A 27,645-nucleotide genomic window follows, 5' to 3' on the forward strand; every position below is an offset into this window, starting at 1 on the left:
AGGCTGAACCCCAGTCTTACTCACGCACTGCAGAGCACCTCTGTGATTTGAAACTTAGATCTTAGTGGTAGTGGGCTAGTGTGATTTTTACTGCTGTGCCACCCAAGCACCGGTGGCTAAGTGGGTAGCACTGTCGCCTCACAGCAAGACGGTCCGGGTCCTTTCTGTGTGGAGTTTGCATGTTCTCCCGTCTGCATGGGTTTCCTCCAGGTGCTCCGGTTTCGTCCCACAGTCCAAAGACATGCAAGTGAGGTAAATTGGAGATACTAAATTGTGCAGGACTATGTTTGAACTGATGAACCTTGTGTAATGAGTAACTACCGTTCCTGTCATGAATGTAACCAAAGTGTAAAACATGACGTTAAAATCCTAATAAACAAACAATAAACAAACCACCCAAGCACCCCTGTTTGAAAAAAAAGGAGTTCAGGGTTTTTATTTAAATGTCTAATGTTTAAACTGTGATAAAACAATTTGTTTTCAATTAAAACAACTGCTGTTTTGTTGTAATACATAATGAGCCATTGTATTCATTGATTATTTCAGTTTAATCAAATAGTAATAGTATCTTGTGTTTTGCTTTTAAACATTGTACTGAAAAGGGACAATCTGGTTGTAAAAAATGTATAAAATTAATAAGATTTGTATTTTATGATGATTGAGAAGTACCTTCGTTATAGAAAGCTGGGCCTTCAGAACATAGTTACTAAAGCTAAGGCTTTATATACTTCCATGTATCTCACACACACAGAAGGAATTAGGTTAAAGAGGAGTGCGTGAGGTGGTGGTGGGGTGGGGGGGGGTTGTCGGTCAGACAGCACTCTGTCTACTCGCATCCTATTACCAGCAGAACCACTGGCCGCATTTCAGCCTTTCAGCCTGGCTGCTCGGCCCATATTCCTAATGCTTCTCCTGGATTTCAAGCACTTTTACAATCCCCACCTAATCAGCCCACACACACACACACACACACACTCTTCATACAGACTGTACAGTATGGCCGAAGCACTCATATGGACAAACTCCTAAACTGGCCGCAGTAACTCCTACAAACCAGAATGCTTAGGCCACAATAGAGGGCAGGTACTCTCGCTTAGCAACTATTTTTCTTGCAAACAGGCTGGAGCAGATATGAATCAGAACCTATATTAGATGAGCTGTTTGATTGTACCTCAGTCCATCTAAGTGGAGAATGATTTGAGCATACACCGATCAGGCATAACATAATGACCACCTTCCTAATATTGTGTTGGTTCCTTTCTATCAGAACCAGCATGAACTTCTTCAGCAATTTGAGCTACAGTAGCTCGTCTGTCGGATCGGATCACACGGGCCAGCCTTCGCTCTCCACGTGCATCAATGAGCCTTGTCGCCGGTTTACCACTCTTCCTTCCTTGGACCCCTTTTGATAGATACTGACCTTTGCAGACCGGGAACACCCCACAAGAGCTGCAGTCTTGCTCTGACCCAGTCGTCTAGCCATCACAATCTGGCCCTTGTCAAACTCACTCAAATCCTTACGCTTGTCCATTTTTCCTGCTTCTAACACATCAACTTTGAGGATAAAATGTTCACTTGCTGCCTAATATATCCCACCCACTAACAGGTGCCGTGATGAAGAGATTATCAGTGTTATTCACTTCACCTGTCAGTAGTCATAATGTTATGCCTGTTCAGTGTATGTATAATAATTAGGCCTATACCTATTAATGTATTATTGAATATGTGTAATTGAAATTAATCTTTGTTTATCAGCGTTGTCGCTCCATCCACACTAAATTAGCATTTCTGATGACCACTATTTCATACTTGCATTTCCAAGTCCAGTAGGGTCATATCGGTTGTATCTTTAAAACTATAGACTTATATTTTAGACCGATTTTCATACTTTTTACCCCCAGTATCACCAAAAGCACAACTACAGTTTCAATTCTGGTGATCAGCATGGGCTTTCTGACCAGTCTGTGGCTATGGAGCACCATATGCACCAAGCTGTGTTCTGGCATATATCTAGCAATAGCCTCTTTAGTAATTTGTGTGTCACTGGATCACTGGAAGGTCACTGGATCAAGCCCTACTACTGTCAGGTTGCTGCTGTTGGGCCCTTGAGCAAGGCCCTTAATCCTCAATTGCTCAGGCTGTATACTGTAACTGTAATGTAAGTCGCTTTGGATAAAGGCGTCTGTTAAATGTCGAAAATGTAAATGTGTGTACAGTTGCAATCAGCGATATTCAACCCGCTCACCTTATAAGGTATTATGATGACATGTAGACATGATATAGAATTGAATAAAACTATACAAGAAGTCTCAGGAACCAAAGGAAAAATATTTATCGACACATACAAGCAATTTTGATAACACAAGTTAAAATAATTTAAGTTTAAATACATAAATCAACCCCCCAACCTCAGTACTTGGTGGATCATCCTTTTGCCCTGATAACCTCTAATAAGCTATTTTGGTAAGTGCTAACAAGCTTGTGACACCTTGCTTAAAGAATCTTCACCCATCCTTCTCATGCAGATACATACTGATCAATGAGATTTGATGGCTTTCATGCTGCTACTGCTTCTATGTTTCTGTATGTGATTGATTTCCATGTGGAGATTAAGAAGGTCAGGATATTTCTGGATTGATATATTGAACAAGCTTTGGTTGACTTGGAAATGTACTTTGGATTATTGTTTTGCTGGAAAATCATCACCAAGCTTTAATGAGAGACAAACCTCTGATCCACACAGCCAAACGTTCCCATTTTGTCACTCCCAAAAACTGCACAGAACTACAGACCTATCCAAATTCCTTCTGGTATATTCCAAATGACTCGTCCTTTGCTTCTTGGTCAAGATTGACATGCATTGTGAAGTCCGGTCATGAAGTTGGCCTTGATTGTTATGTGATGATCTTATAGTCTCCACTGACACGTTTGTCCCAGCCTTCATCAGGTCGTCCTGTACTAATTTTCAGTAACACGGGTTTATTTCTTTATCGTCCTGATAAGATTGCTAAGGCCTCTGGATGGAATTTTGGGCTCTCTCTCTCTCAACCAGGCAGGTTTTCTGCAGCACAACAAGTTTAAGAGTTACAGACAGTACTCCCAAAGGTGTGTCCAGAAAGGTTCACGTTCTTGGAGATCTTTTTATATCCGTTACCCTTCTGTTATTTTCTCTCTCAGCTTTTGTGACAGCTTCTTAGTTTCCATCATGGCTGCAACATAATTTCAACACTTAAATCTCTGAGTTTTCTTCATATAACACATCACAGCTGAAGCGAGTCGTTACCTAGTCCCCAATGGTTTTTCCCGATGCAACCCAACTTTAGGTCATACAGACTGGAAATAGGTTTTAAGATCAGCAATATTACTGACCTGGGGGGGGGGGTTACTTTTACAACTAAAGCAATTCATTTTTCATCCACAGGGGACATATTTGATTAGTCTCCCTGACCACGCACACGCGCACAATTAATGTTATCCAGTTCAGTCTGAAAAAAAGGAGGTGAAAATAAATCGGTGACAAAAACAATAACTGCTCTTATACGACATGGGTGTGTGTGTCTTTAAGAGAGGTGTATAATGGGAGATGCTCTGTTCACAATATTAGTAATAATTATAAGTGATTCAGGAGTCGATTCGTATGAAGTTTCTCATCTCAGACATCTCTCCGTTTTTACTGTTATTAATGAATGCTGCAGTTTCAAATAAACACCAGCTATGTAAATGACTTCTGACTTGCCATATCATGCTACAGCTGTATACAGAGTGCCACTCTAAACAAGTTACCGTGTTATAAATATCACACACTAACAAAAGCTATTCTCTGGAATGTTCTTTACCATTGGTGATATTAGTATTTTTGAGCACACTATGTAAATAGTGTGCTGTTTGAGATACAGCCTTTTATCCTACCTACAGGTTCTCCCTTCAGGTTCTCTGGGCTCTATATGAGCTTCAATCGGACACAGTAAATCTTCATGCTTTAGGCTGTTGGGTTTAATGCTTTTGTAGACGAGCATCTTCACAGTGCAGCCTCAGTCATGCCCTGTTGTCAATAGCCTAGCTATCTCTCACCCTACATCTCACCAACTGAATTCAGAATGCTCCTCTGACCATTTATCTTTATGCTGTATTCCTGAACCGCCTGCATGCAGGATTGGGACTGCGGCTTCCAGTGGCATCTTCACCTGCCGTTTCGCCCCTTTCCCATCACTGCAGGACTTGAAAGAAACATGTGGACATGTCCCTTTAGCCTGCGCTGTGGAGTTTTTAGGTGAAGTACAGTGTGCGCTGAACTGACCCCAATCTTTACACCCAAGGTTATTAGCCATGGCCTAGCACAGGGGTTTTCAAGGAGTACTTGTCTGGGGGGGCGCGAGTGCCTGACCGGGGGGCGTGGCATTACGAGATTTTTTTAACTTCTAAGACTAAAGCAATTCATTTTTCACCCACGGGAGACATATTTGATTAGTCTCACTGACCACGCTCACATGCACGTTTAGTGTTATTCAGTTTGGTTAAAAAAAAAGCAAAAAAAAAACTTCAATATAGAGCGAACAGTGAAGATAACCCGGTGACCAAAGCAACGACCGCTGTCTTTAAGAGAGACGTTCTGTTCACAGTGTCGATATAAGTGATTCGAGTCGATTCGTTTTAAGTTTCTTTTCTCAGTCATCTCTCCGTTTTTACTGTTATTAATGAATGTAGCGGTTTTAAATAAACACCAACTACTACCGAACTGTGACTAGTTTACCTTAAAAAGCTCAGGCTTAATTAAACTGCTTATTACCACAGAGCGGTAACCGACTCAGAGTCGTTCTGCCTGTGGAGCTAAACGTTTTCTCTCAGTCCGAGCAGATGATCCCGAACTAACCAACTTAGTAATTGATGAACTTTTGTCTATGCTTGACTCTGTGAAGTAAAGTTTTCTGCTCTCATCTACATCAAAAAGCAAGAACCGCTTACGGTTTACCAAAGTGAACCACACATTTATATAACGTGCTGATAGAATTGGCTCTGATGGGATCGGGCTGTATTATTAAGTAATACTTTCAATCATCGTATATAAGTAATATTTTTGCATTGTATGTATGAAGTTTGCGGTTGCCACACGAAGGGGGGCGCATGTCCAAAAAGGTTGAAAACCCCTGCCCTAGCAAGCTAGGACGGTGACAGCGAGGTCCCTGGGTCGTAGGTTTTACATCAGAGTTTCCTCTCCAAGGCTAACGAGCTCCGTCTGCCCGGGTTTGGAGTCAAGTTTGTCTGACTTTCCATCACGTGGTTTAGCACGCCTGCTGAGGCGAGGTCCCGGGGTATGGCGCTTGGAGCCACAGGAGAGAATTAGAGGATGGAGAGGATGCAGCAACCAGGTTGTAAAGGTGCTCTCTCTCTGGGGCCTCCTATACCCCTGTATTATGCTGTATTAACACATTTATTATTTACACTTGGGTGGCACGGAGGCTCGGTGGGTAGCACCGTCGCCTCACAGCAAGAAGGTCCTGGGTTCGATTCCCTGGTGGGGTGGTCAGGGTTGGCATGTTCTCACTGTGTCTGTGTGGGTTTCCTCCGGGATCTCCGGTTTCCTCCCACAGTCCAAAGACATGAAAGTGAGGTGAATTTGGAGATACAAAATTGTCCATGACTGTGTTTGACATTAAAAACTTGAACTGATGATTCTTGTGTTATCAGTAACCTGTCCTGTCATGAATGTAACCAAAGTGTGTAAAACATGACGTTAAAATACTAATAAATAAATAAATAAATAAATAAAATACATTGTCTTCTAATCGTCTGGCTGTCTCTCTTTCACCATGTCAACCCTTCTTTTACCATCATCTGCTGCTTATCCCTTTTGCCCTTCCCCTCTAAATCCTTAATGCACTTCCCATACCACCTCTTCTTCGCCTCCTCCTCCGCCTCTTCTCGATTTACTTCTCCTTCCTTCTGAAATGGGACAGGTGCTACCACCATGCGTCAGAGGGGCAGCAGCAAGAAGCAGCAGGCTTGTTGCTATAGCAATTCCAGGTCCGTCCCAGGCACGGAGAGCCGCCCGTGCTGCATTTTAGCAGGATTATCCATTGTAATCCCACAAAGCAGAGCCCTGCACACTGGTGCTCACACTGGTGCTCCCTGTGGGACGACCAGGCTAAGCGGGAGTGAAGGAATTAGCATCTGTTACCGCTCGTACTCGGGTCAGCTCCGTCGAGGCCAGAAAAAAAAAGCCCGAGCTGTCAGACCATAGCTGAGCTACATATGAAAAACGACAGGGGGTAACTCCAACTCTAACACACACACATGCCCTAGTCCACTCCTATCCCATCTCATCAGCACCCCTCCACACTCGCACGCCCATCATTGATTGGCTGGAGGTGCTTAACTAATAACAAGCATGTGACAAAGCGGATATTAGATCCAGTGACCAGCATTTATTATTTTCAATTCTCTACCACATCTTTTTAACGTACAGGACCGTATTCAAGAAAACAAATCTTAAGGCTTAACTACAGTAACTGAGGCAGAACTACTTCGATCAGACGTGGGCAATTACATTTTCTAAGGGGCCACATGAGAAACAGGGACTGTTGTAGAGGGCCGGTCCAATAGGCTGAACTTAATTAATTCTGCTCAATATCGAAATCTCTTTATAAAAAAAGCAGTAATACTGTTAATGTTAAGAGTAGATGGTACTATCAGATAATGAAAATTAGAGATGCATGAGTACCGATACTGGTATCGGGTATTTGCCCGATACCGCACTCATTAACTCGTACTCGCAAACGAGGCTCCGATACTAAACATCCGATACCGTGTGCCTAGTGCACGTTGCTGCGTTATGCCTGGTTCACACTACATGATTCTTGCCCTGATTTTCGCTCGGCGACTGGTCGGCGCTAGATTTGCCGGCTCGGGAGCAACTCGCCGTTCACTCGGCGATCAAAACTCGGCTCTCGATCGCTAATGTGAACTATCCAACAACTCGATCCGACCGGCTCGCCGAGCGCTCGCCAACCGGATCGGGATTTCTAGCACGTCAGATATCTGATCTGAGATGTGCGACTGGGAATGAGTGACATGTCGAACAGCCAATGAGAACGCAGGATACGGTGTGAGGGGAAACACAGGAGAGGAGTGTAAACAGGTGGGACAGGGGGATAATATAGTTTATATCAGAATACATCAGCACAGTATTTCTGACCTGATCGTTCTCTACAAAACATAACAACATTGCAAAAATATTTATTAACCTCCAACTCACTACAGAACAATCCATGCTATTCGTGTTGCCAAATCCACTCAGATTCATTTATTTTTCCTCCTTGATTTCATCACATCAGCGCACAAACACTTTGATCACTCGCTACTTGTTGACGTGCATTTTTGGACGTGGTATCATTAAACTTCTCGTCACTTCTCACGTGTGTTTTTGTTTTAAAAAAAAAACGGTATTCTAAATAGGTATTGGTATCGGCAAGTACAAAAATACATGTACAGGTCCTTCTCAAAAAATTAGCATATTGTGATAAAGTTCATTATTTTCCATAATGTAATGATAAAAATTAAACTTTCATATATTTTAGATTCATTGCACACCAACTAAAATATTTCAGGTCTTTTATTGTTTTAATACTGATGATTTTGGCATACAGCTCATGAAAACCCAAAATTCCTATCTCAAAAAATTAGCATATTTCATCCGACCAATAAAAGAAAAGTGTTTTTAATACAAAAAAAGTCAACCTTCAAATAATTATGTTCAGTTATGCACTCAATACTTGGTCGGGAATCCTTTTGCAGAAATGACTGCTTCAATGCGGCGTGGCATGGAGGCAATCAGCCTGTGGCACTGCTGAGGTGTTATGGAGGCCCAGGATGCTTCGATAGCGGCCTTAAGCTCATCCAGAGTGTTGGGTCTTGTGTCTCTCAACTTTCTCTTCACAATATCCCACAGATTCTCTATGGGGTTCAGGTCAGGAGAGTTGGCAGGCCAATTGAGCACAGTAATACCATGGTCAGTAAACCATTCACCAGTGGTTTTGGCACTGTAAGCAGGTGCCAGGTCGTGCTGAAAAATGAAATCTTCATCTCCATAAAGCTTTTCAGCAGATGGAAGCATGAAGTGCTCCAAAATCTCCTGATAGCTAGCTGCATTGACCCTGCCCTTGATAAAACACAGTGGACCAACACCAGCAGCTGACATGGCACCCCAGACCATCACTGACTGTGGGTACTTGACACTGGACTTCAGGCATTTTGGCATTTCCTTCTCCCCAGTCTTCCTCCAGACTCTGGCACCTTGATTTCCGAAAACAGTACTTTGGACCACTGAGCAACAGTCCAGTGCTGCTTCTCTGTAGCCCAGGTCAGGCGCTTCTGCCGCTGTTTCTGGTTCAAAAGTGGCTGGACCTGGGGAATGCGGCACCTGTAGCCCATTTCCTGCACACGCCTGTGCACGGTGGCTCTGGATGTTTCTACTCCAGACTCAGTCCACTGCTTCCGCAGGTCCCCCAAGGTCTGGAATCGGCCCTTCTCCACAATCTTCCTCAGGGTCCGGTCACCTCTTCTCGTTGTGCAGCGTTTTCTGCCACACTTTTTCCTTCCCACAGACTTCCCACTGAGGTGCCTTGATACAGCACTCTGGGAACAGCCTATTCGTTCAGAAATTTCTTTCTGTGTCTTACCCTCTTGCTTGAGGGTGTCAATGATGGCCTTCTGGACAGCAGTCAGGTCGGCAGTCTTACCCATGATTGCAGTTTTGAGTAATGAACCAGGCTGGGAGTTTTTAAAAGCCTCAGGAATCTTTTGCAGGTGTTTAGAGTTAATTCGTTGATTCAGATGATTAGGTTAATAGCTCGTTTAGAGAACCTTTTCATGATATGCTAATTTTTTGAGATAGGAATTTTGGGTTTTCATGAGCTGTATGCCAAAATCATCAGTATTAAAACAATAAAAGACCTGAAATATTTCAGTTGGTGTGCAATGAATCTAAAATATATGAAAGTTTAATTTTTATCATTACATTATGGAAAATAATGAACTTTATCACAATATGCTAATTTTTTGAGAAGGACCTGTACTTGTACTCGTACTCGGTTGGGAAAAAATGGTATTGATGCATCCCTAATGAAAATTTAAAATTAATAAATAAGTCCCTTCAAAAGAAAAACAATGCCATTATATTTTGTGTATGATGTACGCTTATTTACATCTATATCTCATCATCACTGACCTCATGTGGGCCAGTTGGGGACAGCCAAAGGGTCGGATGTGGTCCAGGGGCCGTACAATGCCCAGGTGGTACTTAGAGCCAGAGCCTGATTATATAGAATGCTTTTCGGATTTCAGTGCAAAGTAACATTTCTCCATTTATCTTTATTCAACACTTCCCTACTGAATGCATGTCATTCCATTTCATGGGACTGTCACCGAGAGTGTACCTCCAAATGCTCCATTAACATAGCCAATTACATTTGTGTAGAAGCCAGGCAGGTCTATAGGGGGTTGAATTTCTGTAGTAGTGGGCTAGCATAGTTTTCATACATGTATGTTTCGTAGGTAAAAGCCGGCGTGTATATTTATGCATGTATGCATAAGTGTGTGCAGCTGTCAGTCAGGGCTGAATGTGTGTCTGTAGTATTCGAGAGGGAGAGCAAATGATTGTATTACATATATGACCCCCTTTTTTTTTTACATTAAATTAACAAGACCCTTATAAATAAATTGCATGTGGCTGTGTGTGTGTGTGTGTGCGTATGTGATTTACTTTATACATGGTCCTGAATGCATTTGTTTACATCAAGGAATTTCATTTAATAAATAATATTACAATATTAAAACAACAGTGGCTACATGGGATTCAAACTATTGGGATTCAAACTCTTAACCAAAGCTTTACCCACTAGGCCTCCACTGTTCTGATATACAGTTAGCAGCATAGGGTTTATATAGCAGCAGATAATAAAGAGTAAGGTACAAAAAAGGATACAATATTGTGCAAAGATGCAAGTAATATAGTCAGTAGGTAGTTGTGTATTGGAGTTGTAGAGTCCAGGGAACAAGTGTGTTGATTGTGTTTGTGTGTGTTGTGTGTGTTACAATGTCATTATTGTCATTGTATTAAAAAATACTCCAAGAAACATACGCTGTCACACACACACACTAAAACGGTGCAAATAAAATACACAACAATTAAGTCCTTAAATATTAAGGTCTAAAAAACATTTAAGAAGTATATAAAATATATGAAGTATATAAAGTATGTATGAAGAAGTGTAGCAGTATTGCACATGTTAAATAACAGTATTATTGCACAAGTTATTGCACTTCAGTTTACAATGGAGGTGAGGTGGGTGGAAGCGGTAGGAGGGCATTATTTATTTAAAGCAACAATGGCACTTGGAAAAGTGTGTGTCCTTAAAGTCCTATAACGTCTTCCAGACGGTAAAAGAGAAACGAGATTGTGTTCAGGGTGAGTTGCATCTTTCAGAATCCCTCTGGCTCTGTTTAGACAGGCTCTGTGTCCTCCAGTGTGTGCAGGGAGTGACCAATAATTGTTTGGGCAGTGTGTATAAAACCTTGGGAGGGCTTTCCTGTCTGCTACAATGCAGTTGGCATACCATGCATTAATGCAGTAGGTCACTATGCTCTCCACAGAGCAGTGGAGCAGTAGAATCACCAAAAGCTCCATGTTCAGGTTGTTTTTCCTGAGTGTTCTCAGAAAATATAGCTGCAGTTGAGCTTTGTTGACCAGAGCGGTGGTGTTTGTGGTCCAGGTGAGGTCCTCTGTGATGTGTGTCCCCAGAAACTAGAAGCTGGAGACTCTTTCCACTTCTTCTCATTTGATGTTTAAGGGAGTGAGGTTCTCACGTTGTCTCCTGAAGTCAATGATGAGTTCCGTAGTGCAAGTGTGTGTTCAGTAGGGGTGGGCGATACGGCCTTTAAATAATATCACGATATTTTGGGATATTTTTGCGATAACGATATTCACTAGCGATATAAAAGAACACTACTTTAAAAAAATTATTTTAAAAACACTTTTGTTTTGCAGACAGTCAGGGAATCTAAGGTACAAATGTTACTTAATGTACATTAAATTAAGCATCACTTCCAGTAGGGCTGGGCGATATGGCTAAAAAAACTCATCTCTCCATATGCTTTTGAGAAGTGGCTATATACGATACGATACGATACAATATAATGAAACTTAAAGTACAATGGCAGGCCACCGCCCGTATTTTACCTTATATTGTTTATAAGTTATCAGTTATCTTAAAAACACAAAACATTGTAGTTCTGATAAATTCTGACTAATTACAGAGTTTTGTATTATTACAGGCTGTATTTGTATTCATATTGACAACGTTTATATTAAACAAACCAGCAGAATCTCCCAATCACATTTACACTGTCCGTTTTACTTCAAATAAATGAGCATCGAAAAAATCCCGATTATTTTTTGATCATGCTTTGCTGTCATTGCAAAATGAATATCTGTCAATTATACAGCAACCAATGAAAAGAGAGCTTGAAATTCCGCCGAGAATCTGAATTCGAAGCTCTGATTGGTTTATACATCTGAATCTTTTGAATCGGAGTCGTTTTGCCCACAGAGTGAGCAATCTTTACCATAGATAAGAGCACAGTTTTCTGATTCGATTCCAATGAATAATTTGTCTGAATTATTCCTCGTACTCCTCGTACTCGCGCGGGTGCTTTTGCTTTAGGTGCTGAAATAAAGTTGATGTGTTGCCACGGTATTTTGCACGTTTTGTCCGACCTCCTGTATCTGAAAAACTTCCACACTAGTGATGTAGCTCGGCTTTTTTGGACTAGTTTGTCTCGGTGCTAACTCCGGTACTACTCTCTGTCCATTATTTCACTGTTACGCGCTTGAGAGCGAGTGACGCGCGTTCGCTAACAATATCGCGATATGGCAAAAACCATATCGAATTTACAACTATAGCGGTATTATCGTGAACGATATTATATCGCCCACCCCTAGTGTTCAGTTCTGGTGCTGGTGTGTTAATGCGGTATCAGTATCGAACTCAAAATGCTTGTATTGTGACAACACAAGCACACAGGCCGAAGAGCTGCAGTCCGTTCTGTTTACACGGCAAAGTGAACTGTAATTTATCGTCCCATCATTACATTAAAGCAACAATTCCCTTAATTAATGCTCAGCTTTAATCCGTACTGTTAGTTGAAATCAATGTACTCTGACCAGACTACAATGAAACCATTGATTTATGCTGCGTACACTATAATACCCAGTCGCCTATTGCCGACGAAATCATATTGATTAAAAGAGTTTAGACAGCATGACATTCGATGTATGGTTCACTCTGAAATGAGAGTCTTATTCCGAATACCATCCGGAACACATTACTGATTATTTCTTCTATCTAATGAGAATAACACAGAGATCAGAAATGTAATGACCAAATTGTAATTATAATATCTTAATCTGATAACTACGTTTGCATGCGAGTCGGTCGGACCGGAGCTAGTCGACTGGGGGCAGATGCAGCACTCCATTGTCTGCCCCCCCACACAGAATCATGGGAACGCATTGATTGACTGCCTGTGAACCAAGCACGCAACCTGACAACGTTCGACCAGACTCAATCAAGCGACATGTGCGTGCGACCGGGTGTGTGCGTATTGGCACGTGGATGTGTGTGCGTCCTAGTGATTCCACCACCCTCCCTCTCTTTTACACACACACACACCCTTCTGTGTTGTCCTTCCTCCGGTGTAGTAATCGCGAGTCCGTGAATCAGAGGGGGACAGGCTAAAATGCACCGTCAGCTCTTTCTGTTCAGTAAATTGAGAAATCTCTTTATTTCCTGTCATGTTCCGTACATGGATTGGGATTTTCAATCGTGTAATTTGTTTATTTTCATTTTCATGATGAAATACAGTAAATGACCACTGATTAAATTGTTTAATCAATATGATGTGCCTTTATTCATAAATGCAATCTAGAATAGCACTGTCTACAATATAGCAACTTTTATGTCTAGAAAACGATGGCTTGTTGTTTTTTTCTGCAGAATGTAAAGAGAAAGAGTGCATTTAAAGATGTCGAGTGGGTCTCTATTGTGTAGACAAATGGAGGTATAGAGGGGGAAGGGGAGAGGCACTGCATTTCAGGATGGGAACAGTACGGGCATGTGCGCAGGAATGCGGCAGCAGCGCCAAGCAAGTGATAGGCCTGGCACAGTCTCATCAGGGACTCGTTTAAGGTCGCCTGTATGGGTTGCAAATCTGACAATGAATGTGTAGTGCAGAGGGAATTTAGGACATGCACCCGTCAAAATGTGCAAATTACGGCAGATTGGAATCACTTCATCCTCTAATGCTTTTACCTCGCAGTCCTTACTCCTACTACTGACGCTGCCGGTGCTGATGATGGTGCTTGTTCCAGGAGCAAAACCTTCATGCATAGAACCATCACTTAGCTGCAAAGTGTATGTACATTTCCCTCAAGTTTAATGTAGTTCAGGAAAGGGAATATATATCTTCCTAGACTAGGGGTTTTTAAGAGCCGAAAAACCCACTCGAGCCAAAAAACAGGCACATGAATACAGAATAAACTTATACACAAACACCTCTTGTGGCTTTACGTCACATCTTGTAAACCACATTGGGACCAGATTACCTTCATTTTTAGTAATTAAGTATACGTTAATCAGCCACTTCCTTGTTTCTACACTCACTGTCCACTTTATCAGCTCCACTTGTAGTTCTACAATTACTGACTGTAGTCCATCTGTTTCTCTACATACTTTTTTAGCCTGCTTTCACCCTGTTCTTTAATGGTCAGGACCCTTACAGGACCACCACAGACCAGGTATTATTTGGGTGGTGGATCATTCTCAGCACTGCAGTGACACTGACATGGTGGTGGTGCGTTAATGTGTGTGCTGGATGAGTGGATCAGACACAGCAGCGCTGCTTTGAGTTTTAAACACCTCGCTGTCACTGCTGGACTGAGAATAGTCCACCAACCAAAAATATCCAGCCAGCAGCACCCTGTGGGCAGCACCCTGTGGGCAGCATCCTGTGACCACTGATGAAGGTCTAGAAGATGACCAACTCAAACAGCAGCAATAGATGAGCGATCGTGTCTGACTTTACATCTACATGGTGGACCAACTAGGTAGGAGTGTCTAATAGAGTGGACGCAGTATTTAAAAACTCCAGCAGCGCTGCTGTGTCTGATCCACTCATACCAGCACAACACACACTAACACACCACCACCATGTCAGTGTCACTGCAGTGCTGAGAATGATCCACCACCCAAATAATACCTGAAAGGGGGCTAACAAAGCATGCAGAGAAACAGATGGACTACAGTCAGTAATTGTAGAATTACAAAGTGCTTCTATATGGTAAGTAGAGCTGATAAAATGGACAGTGAGTGTAGAAACAAGGACGTGGTTTTAATGTTATGGCTGTTCATTGCATTTCCATGCAATGATGTGACATTTACTCCCCTCCTCCCAACTGACACCATACCTTATATCGGCTGGTGCAGCCCTCTAATACATTAGCCCACCACCAAAAAGAGCTTAAGCTCTCGAGTTTGGATCTCAGCAGTACTATCAACCTGACCTGATGTCTAAAACATACAACTATAGCAGATCCCAGCAGTGGTGTGCTAGCCAAATTTACCTCTGTGCTACTTGAGTGCCATGAGTGCATTATGTAATGGTAAAATGCACATAATGGTGAAAGTTGAATGTGTATGGACTCAAAAATACTAAAACACTGATATTCAACTATATGATAAAGGACATGTGTTGCATCCACTGTCTCATCAGCTTTGGGGATCTGTCTGTATAACCGTCAAACAGAAGATACGAGACAGCCAAGGCATACATAGTAGATGGTTTACAAGTCCACCTTTTTATTTGACCATGATATAAAGCACTTTGCAGTAGCAGGATGGTAGTTATTTACGATTTCCAAAAGTTGGGACGTTCTATGAAATGCAATAAAGAGAAGAATCTGTGATTTGTTATTTCTCGTTTATCTTTATTTAACTGACAGGTTAATTGTTTTTACTGATCAATTTCATCGTACAGAGGAACCTCGATTTAACGGATTTCAGATTTAACAGCATTTTACGAACCAGTGCTCCCCCTTTTAGTCTGTTAAATCGAGGTTCCTCTTTATTCAGAAAAAACAGTAAGCCTGTAACACAAAGCTGGGAGGCAAAATAAGAGTAAAAGCTAAAGCTACAGTGTTTTGAAACATTCCATAATAAGCAGGTGAATTGACAACAGCTGAGGGCTCAGTCTTCATAAGCGATGCTGGGTCATGCGTGGCTCACCACTTTGTACCTAATTAATAAATCACATTCTTTTTTATTGTGTTTTACAAAACGTCCCAACTTTTCTGGAAGTGGGGTTTGTATATTATGATCGTGTGTATGGGAATTAAAATGAGACCTTTATCTGTATCTGATGTTATTAAAATCATGTGGAAGCAAGGACGCATATCAGTGTTCCACTTGTTTCTTAAAGCTAAACATGACGCTTGGCACCAGAAAGACCAGAATGTACCAAGTAACCAAACGATAGCATTTGAGCCAAAACAGATTCAATGGTTTTAAATATTTAAACATTATTTTCTAGTAAAGACCGTTTCTCGAAGCTTAGCTGCAGCAGCAGTACATAAACCTCTTGTTTGGTGGTTACTGAAAGGCACTTTGCCCCATCCTTGTAATACAGCATCCGCATTGTTCCGCTCAGCCTAATTGCATGTGCCAACCCCCCACGTTGGTTTTACTGTCCCCAAGAATGTGTGTGTGTGTATGTGAGCGTGTATTTAGCTCTTTGTTGGAACCACTGGCCCTCTGAGGTTAAAACATTTGTCCAGAACATCATTCTGATACTGAGGTTTAAGCTATTTCAGGTGGCACAGTTGAACATTGTAGTATAAATGGGGTCCCCGAAAATTGTATGTGGCTACATTGCAGCTGTCTGAGCCTTTCCTGTCCTTTCTGACTTTTCGGCTGTGTTGGTGAATCAGTAAAATAATCTGGGCTGGCTTTTTTTATCGTTTTAATTTGTGTCATACACATACAAAGGTTACACAATGAAAAGCTTCTACACGCCGTGTACAAGGTAGCGTTAATAGAATCATCGTATACATATTCACACCCGTCGAGCTGAAAGCTGTACATCCAAATGTAGATCGTGTAAACCTAACGTGCAGATGTTTTCAAAGGCTGCCAGATCCTGCACAGAATTAATTAGGATCAAGCTGTGATTAAAAATGACTAAATAAATATTTACATACATGTTTATTTACTCTATATTCTGCCAACATTCCATAAACCAAGCAGAATATATTGAAGGGAGCAAAACAGCAGTATAGTTGCTTGTGGAAGTATGCGCTGCCTGCCCATAATTATCCTGTTTTGTTGCAGTACAAACTGGAAATTTGAAAGATGTTTATTTAGGGTTTACATTATGGACCTTAAAATATATATTCACCCCCTATGCTATAAAAACCCTAAATGAAATCACGTAATTGGTTGAAATAAGAACAGTTTCCAGTCCAACATTTTTGGATCCACATCAAATACTCATTCCCTTTGTTCCTTCCTCTTACTGTTATTATTTTGACCTTTAAGCTACCCCCGTCCCTTTTGACCTGGTTCCATCTTTCCCCTTTCATTCTTATATTTCCTCTCCCAGCACCTTTGCTCTATACATCCATCCACTCTTTATTGCCATCTGTCTGTGTGGTCGCCCCTCCTTTCCAAACAGTCCTATAAACACTCCGCAACCCGCAGCACTCAGTACAACATCGACTTCCTATCCTACTCTCACTTCTGGATTTATATCAGCTCATCAGGTCATTTAAAGATCTTATTTTTTATAATTCTAATACTATACTGTTATTGCAGCCCAGACTCATACGCATGTGTACAGTAACCTGGTTTATTCACTAAGGCAATGATACGGGTGGAAACATCAAAATTGACTTGTTGTCTCATAATTAACTATACTAAAAAAGGAAAGTATAATCAATACGCACGATGTTGTGTAAGCTAATATAATAATCTTGGAACTGCTAGATTGTTATTAAACATATGTATATATTATAGTGACATTTGGAGTCAAAATTTCTGTATCTAGATGTGTATATGTTTATTTTGTAAATACATGTGTATATATATGTCTGTGTGTACATACATGTACCGTCAAGGAGATGCTCAAAAAATTTCGTTGTGCACTGTGCAATGACAATAAAGGCATTCTATTCTATTCTATTCTATTCTAAAAACTTGTAGTTTACAGACAGAATGGATGACAGATGCTTTTTCTGTATCAGAGACAGTAGTGATAAAGCACAAGTGAAAACAGTTGCAGTAGCACTGGCATGTTAAATCAGTTAATCATTGTTTTTAATAGTTTTGCTAAATTTGGTCCTCACAGTGTATCTAAATTACAATGCTGAAACATACAGCTTTCTCTCTCTCTCTCTCTCTCTCTCTCTCTCTCTCTCTCTCTCACACACACACACACGCAGTAATTTAGAGGTACACAAAGCCAGCAGTATAGTAAAATAGACACAACTAAAATGTGCTCCATCCGTTCATATGTTTTTATTTTGGCTGCATCCAACAGCAGCTCACACATCTGACTTGGCCCTTCCTGACTCAACTTCTCAGTGAGCTGTCAGTGCCAGTCCCAAGTTCACCCCCCAATGGCTACTTCAGGCTATCCAGCCAACTCCTTTCCCAGAAATAGCCAGTCATGTCTGTACAGACGCCTGACCAGCCGATAGCAGAGCTGAGAATCTAACTTGGATCCATGCGGTGGTGGGCTTGCTCATTTTAGCAGCTCCCAACTGCTGTGCCACTCGAACACCTATTAAATTTTTTTTTTTTTTATGTTAGAAAGACAAAAGCATAAACCAGAAGTTTAAAAAAGATAAAACAGCTTACATCAGGCACCTAACATTTATATTTAAATGGTAATATTGGTTAAAAACATGTATCTATTATCTATTGTAATCTATTAGCCAACGTGTTAGTCAGGTTTTGTTCATGCTCAGATCATAGTACTGTGAAGCCATGTTTTAAGGGGCGCATTAGGGGCGCAAGGGTGTAACATTTATTTGGGAGAGTGCTAGTGATGTACCCACTATGGGTGTGACTTTTTTCCCTAAAAAAATCAAATATGTATACAGTATAGGTCTACGATATACTGTACAAAGGGTGTGACATATTGAGATTTACTGCTTTACAGTGCCCTCTATAGGCAGCACTTTTTCTTGCATCCTAGAACTGTACATTTACATGGCAAGAGACCACGTGTGGCGTCCTTCAAAACCTGTGTTTCTCACCTTTTATTCTTTCACCTAAACACTTGTTGATTTGTGTGTCTGATCTGCAAGGTTTTGTCTCTCTTTGCAGATGATTCATCCTCAGAAAGCGGGAGTGGCAACGGCATCCACATCATGACACCTCCTTCAATGGGTGTGGTTTCTGTGAGTGACGGAGCAGGTACAGGACCAGGGACAGGCTTGTACAGTCAGCTTAACGGGACCAGAACAGTCGTGCCGCTGGACTTCAGCACGACCTCATCCTCCTCGTCCTCGGAGGAACAGCAGCCGATGAACATGAGGGAACGGATGGGCAAGGTCTTGCCCAATGCCGCAGCCATGCTAGCCAAGTTTAACCCCAAGCACACGGAGGAACTTCGCCGAAAATACCCCAAACCACCACTGGCCTCAGAGCTACGGCTTCACCAAGACATCAGGGAATATAACAATAAGGTGCATACACACACACACACACACACACACACACACACACACACACACACACACACACACACATATCGCCACTCATACTTATCCTCTAAAAACGTTTTATAAAGGATTATATACATTAAAAAAAATAGATTATTTAAATTATACAAATAAAAATAAGTATAAATAATAATCTACATACTGTATGTTACGTGAGGTTTTTACACTATGGTATACTATGGTATACTATGCATTTGCTACCTAACCATTTAGTATACAGTGGACTTTCAAAAATAATAAAGTGTAAATGTAGCAGTGCAATTGGCTGGTCAGGTGTCTACATACAGACATGATTGGCTATGCCTTAGGGGAAGGGGGGCATCCTGTCCTGGGTGTGTTACTGCATTGTGCACAGTGATTCTGTGGAAACAGGATCCACCATGACCCTGACCAGAATAAAGCAGTGGTAAAAAGATGAAAGTACAATTAGAAAAACAATGAAAAAATAAAATAATAGCTTGTGTTGCATAATAAAAATGACTGATGACCTTAAAGCCTTTTGATATATAAACAATAGAAATTTTATGCCTGGAAAAAAACAAAAGCTGGCACAGGGGCAAAACCAGAGTGAAAAGTTCACAAGAAACTTTATGGTCAAGATGATAACAGCGTGGGCAGTAGTGTACAGAACAGGGGATGATGATGCTCTTTCGATAGACGGTGGACAAGAGCAACTACGCACCTCCATACACAGAAGAGTTTGGTGCCCAGTGTGTTGTAACACAACAGCCCCCTTCACTGGTATAAAAATAATCTGCTGTTTGACCCACAGCAGTCCTGCTCGCCCAACCTACTGTCTGCGGGTTGTGGATTGTCTCTCCTCAAACCATTGTCATTAGGTATTCGCCATGGCAGCCCATGAGCAACGTTTATTGTTTCAGAGATACAGTGACCTGGGTATAGGATCATAGTCATTTGGTTCTTATCAAAATCACTCTTATCACCCAAAATCCTGAACGTTATGGCGCTCCTATCTCAAAATCCCAGTATCTTGCTGGTCTGGAACTAACAAACCTGAGACACAAGTAGCCAGTTGGACGAGGTGTCCTAGCATCACCGTAGTAACGTTGTTTATAGCAGTAATGAATCATCATTGATTCGCAGTCCTTACGAAAATATACAAGACAAAGTAAGAAGCGGTGCAGCCGCATGACCTTATGAGTGTGACCACACATAATATGCATAAAATGCTTGTTCACATTAATAGATATCTCTGAAGTGCCCACTTGATGTCACATAATTTGACGGTTACAGAAGTAGGTGCAACACGCTGTGTAATAACTCCAAACAGATAAAGCAAACAAAACACTTGCCTTTCATCTTGCATGCTATCTTTGTCTGTGACAGTCCCTTTGTGCCGTGCACAGACATTGAAAAAGATGATTCTTGACAGTTAGATATGCTCTCAAAAACAGAGCAAAATTTGCAAAAAAAAAAAAGTGTGTTTGTGTTGTACATACAGTGTCTTTTGACTTTTTTGTCTGGATAATGGAAAGCCCACATCCATGGACACAATCGTTGGGCTCTTAAACAAGTGTAAGCATGGGTCCCTTCTTAAAAGGTTTGTTATTTCGTAGGAACCTGCACTTTGTTGGTGGAAACGAGATATTTATGCCTCTTATTTTTCTTGCATTCATCATAAGTGTGATGTTGTAGCCTAGTGGTTAAGGTACTGGACTAGTAATCGAAAGGTCGCTGGTTCAAGCCTCACCACTATACACTGCTAGGGTTCCTCTGTTGGGCCCTTGAGCAAGACTCTTAATTCTCAATTGGTTAGACAACATACTGTCACACTACTGTAAGTCGCTTTGGATAAAAGCGTCTGCTAAATGCCGAAAATGTAAATCCTTATGGGTTTTAGGGCAAGCTGTAGCTTAGTGGTTAAGGTACTAGACTAGTAATCAGAAGGTGGCTGGTTCAAGCCCCACCACTTCCAAGTTGCTAACCTTGAGCAAGGCCCTTAACCCTTAATTGCTGAGACTGTACAGTATACTCTAACTGTAATGTAAGTCACTTTGCATAAAGGTGTCTCCTAAATGCTGAAAAATGTAAATGTTCCAAGTAACTACCATTAACCCATGATGTTATATTTTCCTGACATGTGCTTTGCAATACATAGTAACATAGTGTAGATTACATTAAACATCAAAGAGCGTCTACCTATGGAAATAAGTGCTGGCCACACATTTGTGCTGACCAGGGACAGTGGTAACCTAGTGGGTAGAGCTTTGGACTATCAATTGAAAGGTTGAGAGTTTGAATCCCAGCTCTGCCATGCAGCCACTGTTGGGCCCTTGAGCAAGGCTCCTAACCCTTTCTGCCCCCAGCATCCAAAAGGCTTGGATATGCAAAGCAATAATTACATTGTACTGTACACCTGTATATGTATATATGACAAATAAAGGCGTTCATTTGAAGCAAGTTTTTTCTGCTCATCTGAATTCATGATGTGCTTTGTGTATCCAGTCTCCTCAGTATGGCTCAGGCAGCTACGACTCCATAAAGATGGAGATGTGCGCCGAGGACCTGACAGTCAGTCGCTCTCAGGCTGATGACGACGACGACGATCACGACGACCATGATGACAGTGACAAAATTATCGACACAGAGGGAGTCGACCCAGAGAGGCTGAAGGCATTTAATGTAAGTGATTTTTCTTTCTTTTATAGATGAATGAGTTCGGCCATACTATGTTTTATTCATGGACTCATCAGTGTAAAATGTTCCTCTTGTCATCTCTTTCTGCTAGATGTTTGTGCGTCTGTTTGTCGATGAGAACCTGGACCGCATGGTGCCCATCTCCAAGCAGCCGAAAGAAAAGATCCACGCCATCATCGAGTCCTGTAGTCGCCAGTTTCCAGAATTCCAGGAACGCGCTCGCAAACGTATCCGTACCTACCTCAAATCCTGCCGTCGTATGAAGAAAAACGGCATGGAGGTACAGAATACATCCTATAGTTCACTGTTTTTGTGATTAAACCTTTAGCCAAAGAATGAGCTTTATTGATAAGCATTTTATTAGGTACATACATTCATTAATTATTTTACAAGCTACATCTACTATATAGACTCCCATATGGACCCCCAAAGTCCCACTGACTGGATGATTTTGGACCATTCTCAACACTTATCAAGTCAAGTGTAATTTACTTGTATTTATTTTTGCATTGTCTCATAGCAAATTAACAAATAGGACCAAAAACCTCTAAGGAGCATGAAAAAAACCCCCCAATATATACCTAAATATGACGGATACATTTATAAGGAAGGAACCTTGAGAGGAACAAGACTCATCAGCAACCCATTCTCCTTTGATCTACGTTTTGTCCAATATTTTTACTGCAACCCAGGCAACACAAATAATGGATTAAAACGAAACACAAACGAAACATACATAATTCATAAAAATAGTGGCAATCTGGTCCCACTGTGGTTTACAATATGTGACCTAAAGCCTCCAAAACTGGGTGTTCGTGTCCAAATTTATTTCACGTTTGTGCGTCTTAAAATGAGTTGATTGGCGGCTCAGCGGGATATTCCGCTAGCACACCAGCGCCGAGATTCTGAACTCCTCGCTGTGTAAGGACCCTGATTTGGCGGATAGAGGCGCCTGTGCAGCGTGCATGGGTGGAAAAGGGTTCCGTTAAGGGCTGTGCGCGGGTCGGAGGAGGCATGAGCAGCAGTATACCCACCTCAACTGCACAAAATCAGGGATCCCCCAGCAGCAGAAGACAAATTGACTACACTACATTGGCAGAAAATGGGAGAAAAATGCATAAACTATATATTTTAAGAAATAGTTGGTTTATTTATTATTGTTTTTCTCTGCAACCAATTTTTTGGTTCTGGGTCGCAACCCCAGGTTTTACCCAGAGGATAATTGGATAAATTACAATTAGATTAAATGCACAGATACTAGGCAGTTTAATAATTCATCATTCATTCCCATCACATCCAGCAGTCTGGGACACGTTCACCTTTTAATAGTATACAATTACCTGCATTGTAATGTCATTGATGTCCTTTGGCATCAGTTAAATTTGGCCGCCCATCAACATGTTGACAATTTGTGCCTTGTCTGTCCATGGATCGCTGTCAAAAGGTACTCACCACGGCTGCCTGTAAGCACCCCTTACTGTTTCAGAGAGACTTCAACCCACTCTTCCAGCCATAAGGAACACATATCTGCTTTATTCAACATGTTTAATATGAGTAATGACCAACGGCCCAACATTTAATATATTGCTGCGCGTCATGTACACAAATGTTTAGAAATAAACATGTTTCTTCCCTTTTGTCCATTAATGTCATGCCATAATATTTGTCCCCATGTAATTACCATTCTCTACTTAAATGAAGATATACATTTATTTATTATGTATGTATGTATATAGTACGTGTAAGTACGTATAAACATCATATTTCTTGTGCCTCTGTTGGAATGCTCTGTTCTGGTGATTTTGCTATACATCATATTGACCTTTAAGTTTGTACATGAAATGCTGCTCATGCTAGTGTTGTGCATGGACTGTTGCTTTCATTTCTAACAGTTTGTGAAGCATGATATGAACTGAATATGAAATTTGTGTTGTTGGTAATTCTCCGTGTCTTGTATTACCTTCCATTAGACTCGGCCTACGCCGCCACACCTGACCTCAGCAATGGCAGAGAACATTCTGGCTGCTGCCTGTGAGAGTGAAACACGAAAAGCAGCCAAGAGAATGAGGATGGATGTCTACCAAACACACGTCAGTATTTTTCAGTGTTTACAGAGACTTAAGCTACGTAATGTGTTGTGATTTTCCCCAATAATATTCAAAGATGGTCGTTATTTTACACAGAAAGCCAATCTGACTTTACACTGATCATCCATAACATTAAAACCACCTCCTTGTTTTTGCACTCACTGTCCATTTTATCAGCTCCACTTACCATATAAAAGCACTTTGTAGTTATACAATTACTGACTGTAGTCCATCTATTTCTCTACATACATTTTTTAGCCTGCTTTCATCCTGTTCTTCAATGGTCAGGACCACCACAGAGCAGGTATTATTTAGGTAGTGGATCATTCCCAGCACTGCAGTGACACTGACATGGTTTCCACTCACTGTCCACTCTATTAGACACTCCTACCTAGTTGGTCCACCTCGTAGATGTAAAGTCAGAGACGATCGCTCATCTGTTGCTGCTGTTTGAGTTGGTAGACCTCAGTGGTCACAGGACGCTGCCCACGGGGCGCTGTTGGCTGTATATTTTTGGTTGGTGGACTATTCTCAGTCTAGCAGTGACACTGAGGTGTTTAAAAACTTCAGCAGCGCTGCTGTGTCTGATCCACTCATACCAGCACAACACACACTAACACACCACCACCATGTCAGTGTCACTGCAGGACTGGGAATGACCCACCACCCAAATAATAACATAGCATGCAGAGAAACAGATGGACTACAGTCAGTAATTGTAGAACTACAAAGTGCTTCTATATGGTAAGTGGAGCTGATAAAATGGACAGTGTGTGTAGAAACAAGGAGGTGGTTTTAATGTTATGGCTGATCGGTGTATTTGTAAGCATCATCTTTTAAACTGTACAAAAATAGTTTAACATTGTAAAGATGATGTAATCTGTATATTGAATCATATGGTTGAGTATTTAAAGCTGTTCCTAACCCGTTATTGATTCTACAGTTGATTATAAATGCAGATCTGCCCCTAGTCATTTAAAAATAAAATCGAAAAGTGTATTTTTATTTATCTCTCAGGAGGATCAGATAGCGCTGGAAAAGGCTGTCTCTCGTGAACCGTTGCCTCTGCACCAATCTGCATATACTCTGGCAGCTTCTGCGTACTCCCAGGACCAGCTGTACATCAATGGAGGTCTCACCTACACTTACCGGGCTTATGGGGGCCTGGGAGGTCCCACACAGCACCCTGGCTCTCTAACTACCCCTGCTGCCCAGACCAATGGTGAGTAAAGTTACATTTACACCTCAACTATTGATTGCAAGTGCAGTGAATAAGCATCAGGTGCTTTTCAAGCTACGTTATTGTATCATCATTGTCCATGGAGGTGTCAATTAAAAAAGACATTCAGTTATCAGCACTACAGTTACACTAACGTGATCAAGCTAGTGTGTGTTGTACTGGTATACCAGAGTGTAATGGTGTACAAATTTGAATTGCCAAATTATAAAAATAAGCTACAGTCTCCATCTGTACAGCTACAATGCGTTGTAACAGGGTATGTGTTTAAAGTTTAAAGAGCATTTAAAAATCCCAACAACACTGCTGAACCTAAACAACACACACTGTCAGTACCACATCAGTGTCGTTGCCACCACCCAAACATCATCTGGTCAGTCAGTGTCCCTTTCGATTGATAAAGACAGAGGGTGACAAACTGTTAGTAAATTTCAGAAGATTGTAACTACATGTATTGAACATACAAATAATTATGTGCACTAACCATTACATTATATACAAGAATGATCTAAAATAAATGGAAGCTTTATGCGACAAAACCACTTTAGCACTAAATCTGCTGTTGTTTCCTGAGGCTCTTCTGCTTACCTTGCCTTAAGTGTTGTGCATCATGTAGATTTACCACTTTTTTACACTCGGGTTTTTACAAAGTTCAGTCTGATCTGAAACTCAGGCATAGCCAGTAGGGCTGGGTATCGCCACTAATTTCCTGGATCGATTCGATTCACAAGGTCCCGATTCGATTTCGATTCAACACAGTTAGGCATATTTGAGTTACATTAACAGGTTTTGTTTAAATATGTACAGATGTTCAGAGAACGAATGTGATAATTGTACAAAGAACACTCATTATTAAAAATATTTGTGTATTTTGTTTACATAAATAATTAATCCAAAACAGAAAACAGTAACATTCATTTTTTATTATTATTTTATATGTCTGACACGCTACAACATTGTAAATGTAATGTAAACATACACCTGGCTGTTGAACAGCTTATGCCAAGTTTACAGTACACGACACTCTGATCAACACCTGGTCGCTGTAATGTTCACACTACACGACTGATCGGCGATGGGGGGTTTTACACTACACCATCTATCACCAGGGGGAATCACAGGCGAGCTTCTCTGCTCTCCAAAACTACGTTTTGTCACGAAAATACACGTGAGAAGTGATGAAAGGTTTAACGATACCACGTCCAAACATGCACATCAACAAGTAGCGAGTGATTAAAGTGTGTGCGCTGATGAAATAAATGAATCTGAGTGGATTTGGCAACACGAGCAGCATGGCTTGTTCTATAGTGAGTTGGAGGTTAATAAATATTTTGTTTTGTAGAGAACGATCAGGTCAGAAATACTGTAAAACTCGTGTGCTGATGTATTCTGATAGAAACTATATTGCGCTCCACCTGTTTACAACCTCTCCCCTGTGTTTCCCCTCGCTGTTTCTCACATTGATTGAGAGCCGAGTTTTGATCGCAGAGCGAACACCGAGTTCCTCCCGAATCCAGCACCGACCCGTCGCCGAGCGAAAATCAGTGCAAAAAGTTGTGTGGTGGTCATAACTTGAGCTTCTGCCATGCTAAACTGATGTGCAGGTCAGATCTCGTTGCATGAAAAAACACTGGCTGGTCACGCGAAATTAAAGGGGGTAACAGATTTCCGTGTGCACCGTAAAAAGGGGTGTATTTAAAAGATCGATCTCGCGTTTATATGAATCGATATCGGATCGTTCAAATAAAGATCGATTCGAATCGAAACCCACCCCTAATAGCCAGTCATGTTTGTGTAGACACCTGGCTGGCAGACAGCATCACTTGAGATTCTAACCTGGGGTGTAATGCTACCTGTGCGCCTGTCACATTTCCATATATCAGATATTGCAATATAATTAACTGGAAACATGAAAAAATGATCAGATTTGGGCGAGTTCTCCAGCTCTCATCACTCTTTCTCACTCTTTTTCAGGACCTACTGATCTCAGTATGAAGTCTATGGCTTCAAACTCTTCATCATCGAGCACCAACAGTCTGGGGAGGAGCGCAGGAGGGACTCAGCTCAGCCATACAGAGGTGGCAGCCGTGCGTCAGCTGATCGCCGGGTACCGCGAATCGGCGGCCTTCTTGCTGCGCTCGGCCGACGAGCTGGAGAACCTCATACTACAACAAAACTAGAGCGCGCGCGCTCTCTCCTCTCCTCACCGCTCTGTGTTTACCTTTATCTTTTACTCGATCGCCTCAGGTCTCCGTTTGCTAGCCTCACCTTCACCCTCCTCACAACTAAAGACATCGCTAGCCATCATCTACATCTACGCACTTGAGGATAGCAGGGGAGATGGTGAAGCTTTAACTGATGTGTTATTACTTTGACTGGAGGACCAGGTAGAAAAGCAAAGACAAGGAAGAAGAACGAGGTGCCGCAGTGCTGCATGGGGGAAGAAGAGCAAATCGGCGTCGTACAGCGGTTGGCTGTCTGTGCTGTGAGCTAGCTTGCTGATTCACTCCCTTTCACCTCAATGCCCTAAAGCTTATTTACTAAAACTTTCTTTAATCATTTCTCTTTCTGCCCCCTGCTTTGAAAGCCACTTCTTTTTGTTTGTTTCTAACCTGCTTAAAAGGAGGCATTATATAGTGCCAGTGTTTTGGTTTATCGTTAAATGAAGGCATGACTGAGTTCAGGCTAAGATGCCCCGAGAAAGAAAACAGAATAAAAAGAAAGAAACGAGACCTTTGCTGTAAATATTCGCTCTATGTTCTGAAGCACTTTTTTTTCCACTCGCTCCGACCTCTGCTCCCTAACAATGCTTTTGCTGTGGGGAGAAAATT

The 27,645-nt window shown here is 41.5% G+C and overlaps 1 protein-coding gene across 1 annotated transcript in view; it reads left to right on the forward strand.

Annotated features, from left to right (window-relative positions):
- nol4lb (nucleolar protein 4-like b) overlaps positions 1-26,994 on the forward strand; it is a 183,989-nt gene extending 156,995 nt beyond the window's left edge. Inside the window, exons 6-11 of the mRNA XM_063015015.1 lie at positions 18,435-18,796; positions 21,299-21,475; positions 21,582-21,770; positions 23,461-23,580; positions 24,595-24,799; positions 26,789-26,994. Coding sequence (XP_062871085.1) covers positions 18,435-18,796; positions 21,299-21,475; positions 21,582-21,770; positions 23,461-23,580; positions 24,595-24,799; positions 26,789-26,994 — 1,259 coding nt within the window. The remainder of the gene's footprint in view (positions 1-18,434; positions 18,797-21,298; positions 21,476-21,581; positions 21,771-23,460; positions 23,581-24,594; positions 24,800-26,788) is intronic.
- Positions 26,995-27,645: the final 651 nt, after the last annotated feature.

The sequence above is a fragment of the Trichomycterus rosablanca genome, chromosome 19, assembly GCF_030014385.1.
Source record: "Trichomycterus rosablanca isolate fTriRos1 chromosome 19, fTriRos1.hap1, whole genome shotgun sequence".
Lineage (NCBI taxonomy): Eukaryota > Metazoa > Chordata > Actinopteri > Siluriformes > Trichomycteridae > Trichomycterus > Trichomycterus rosablanca.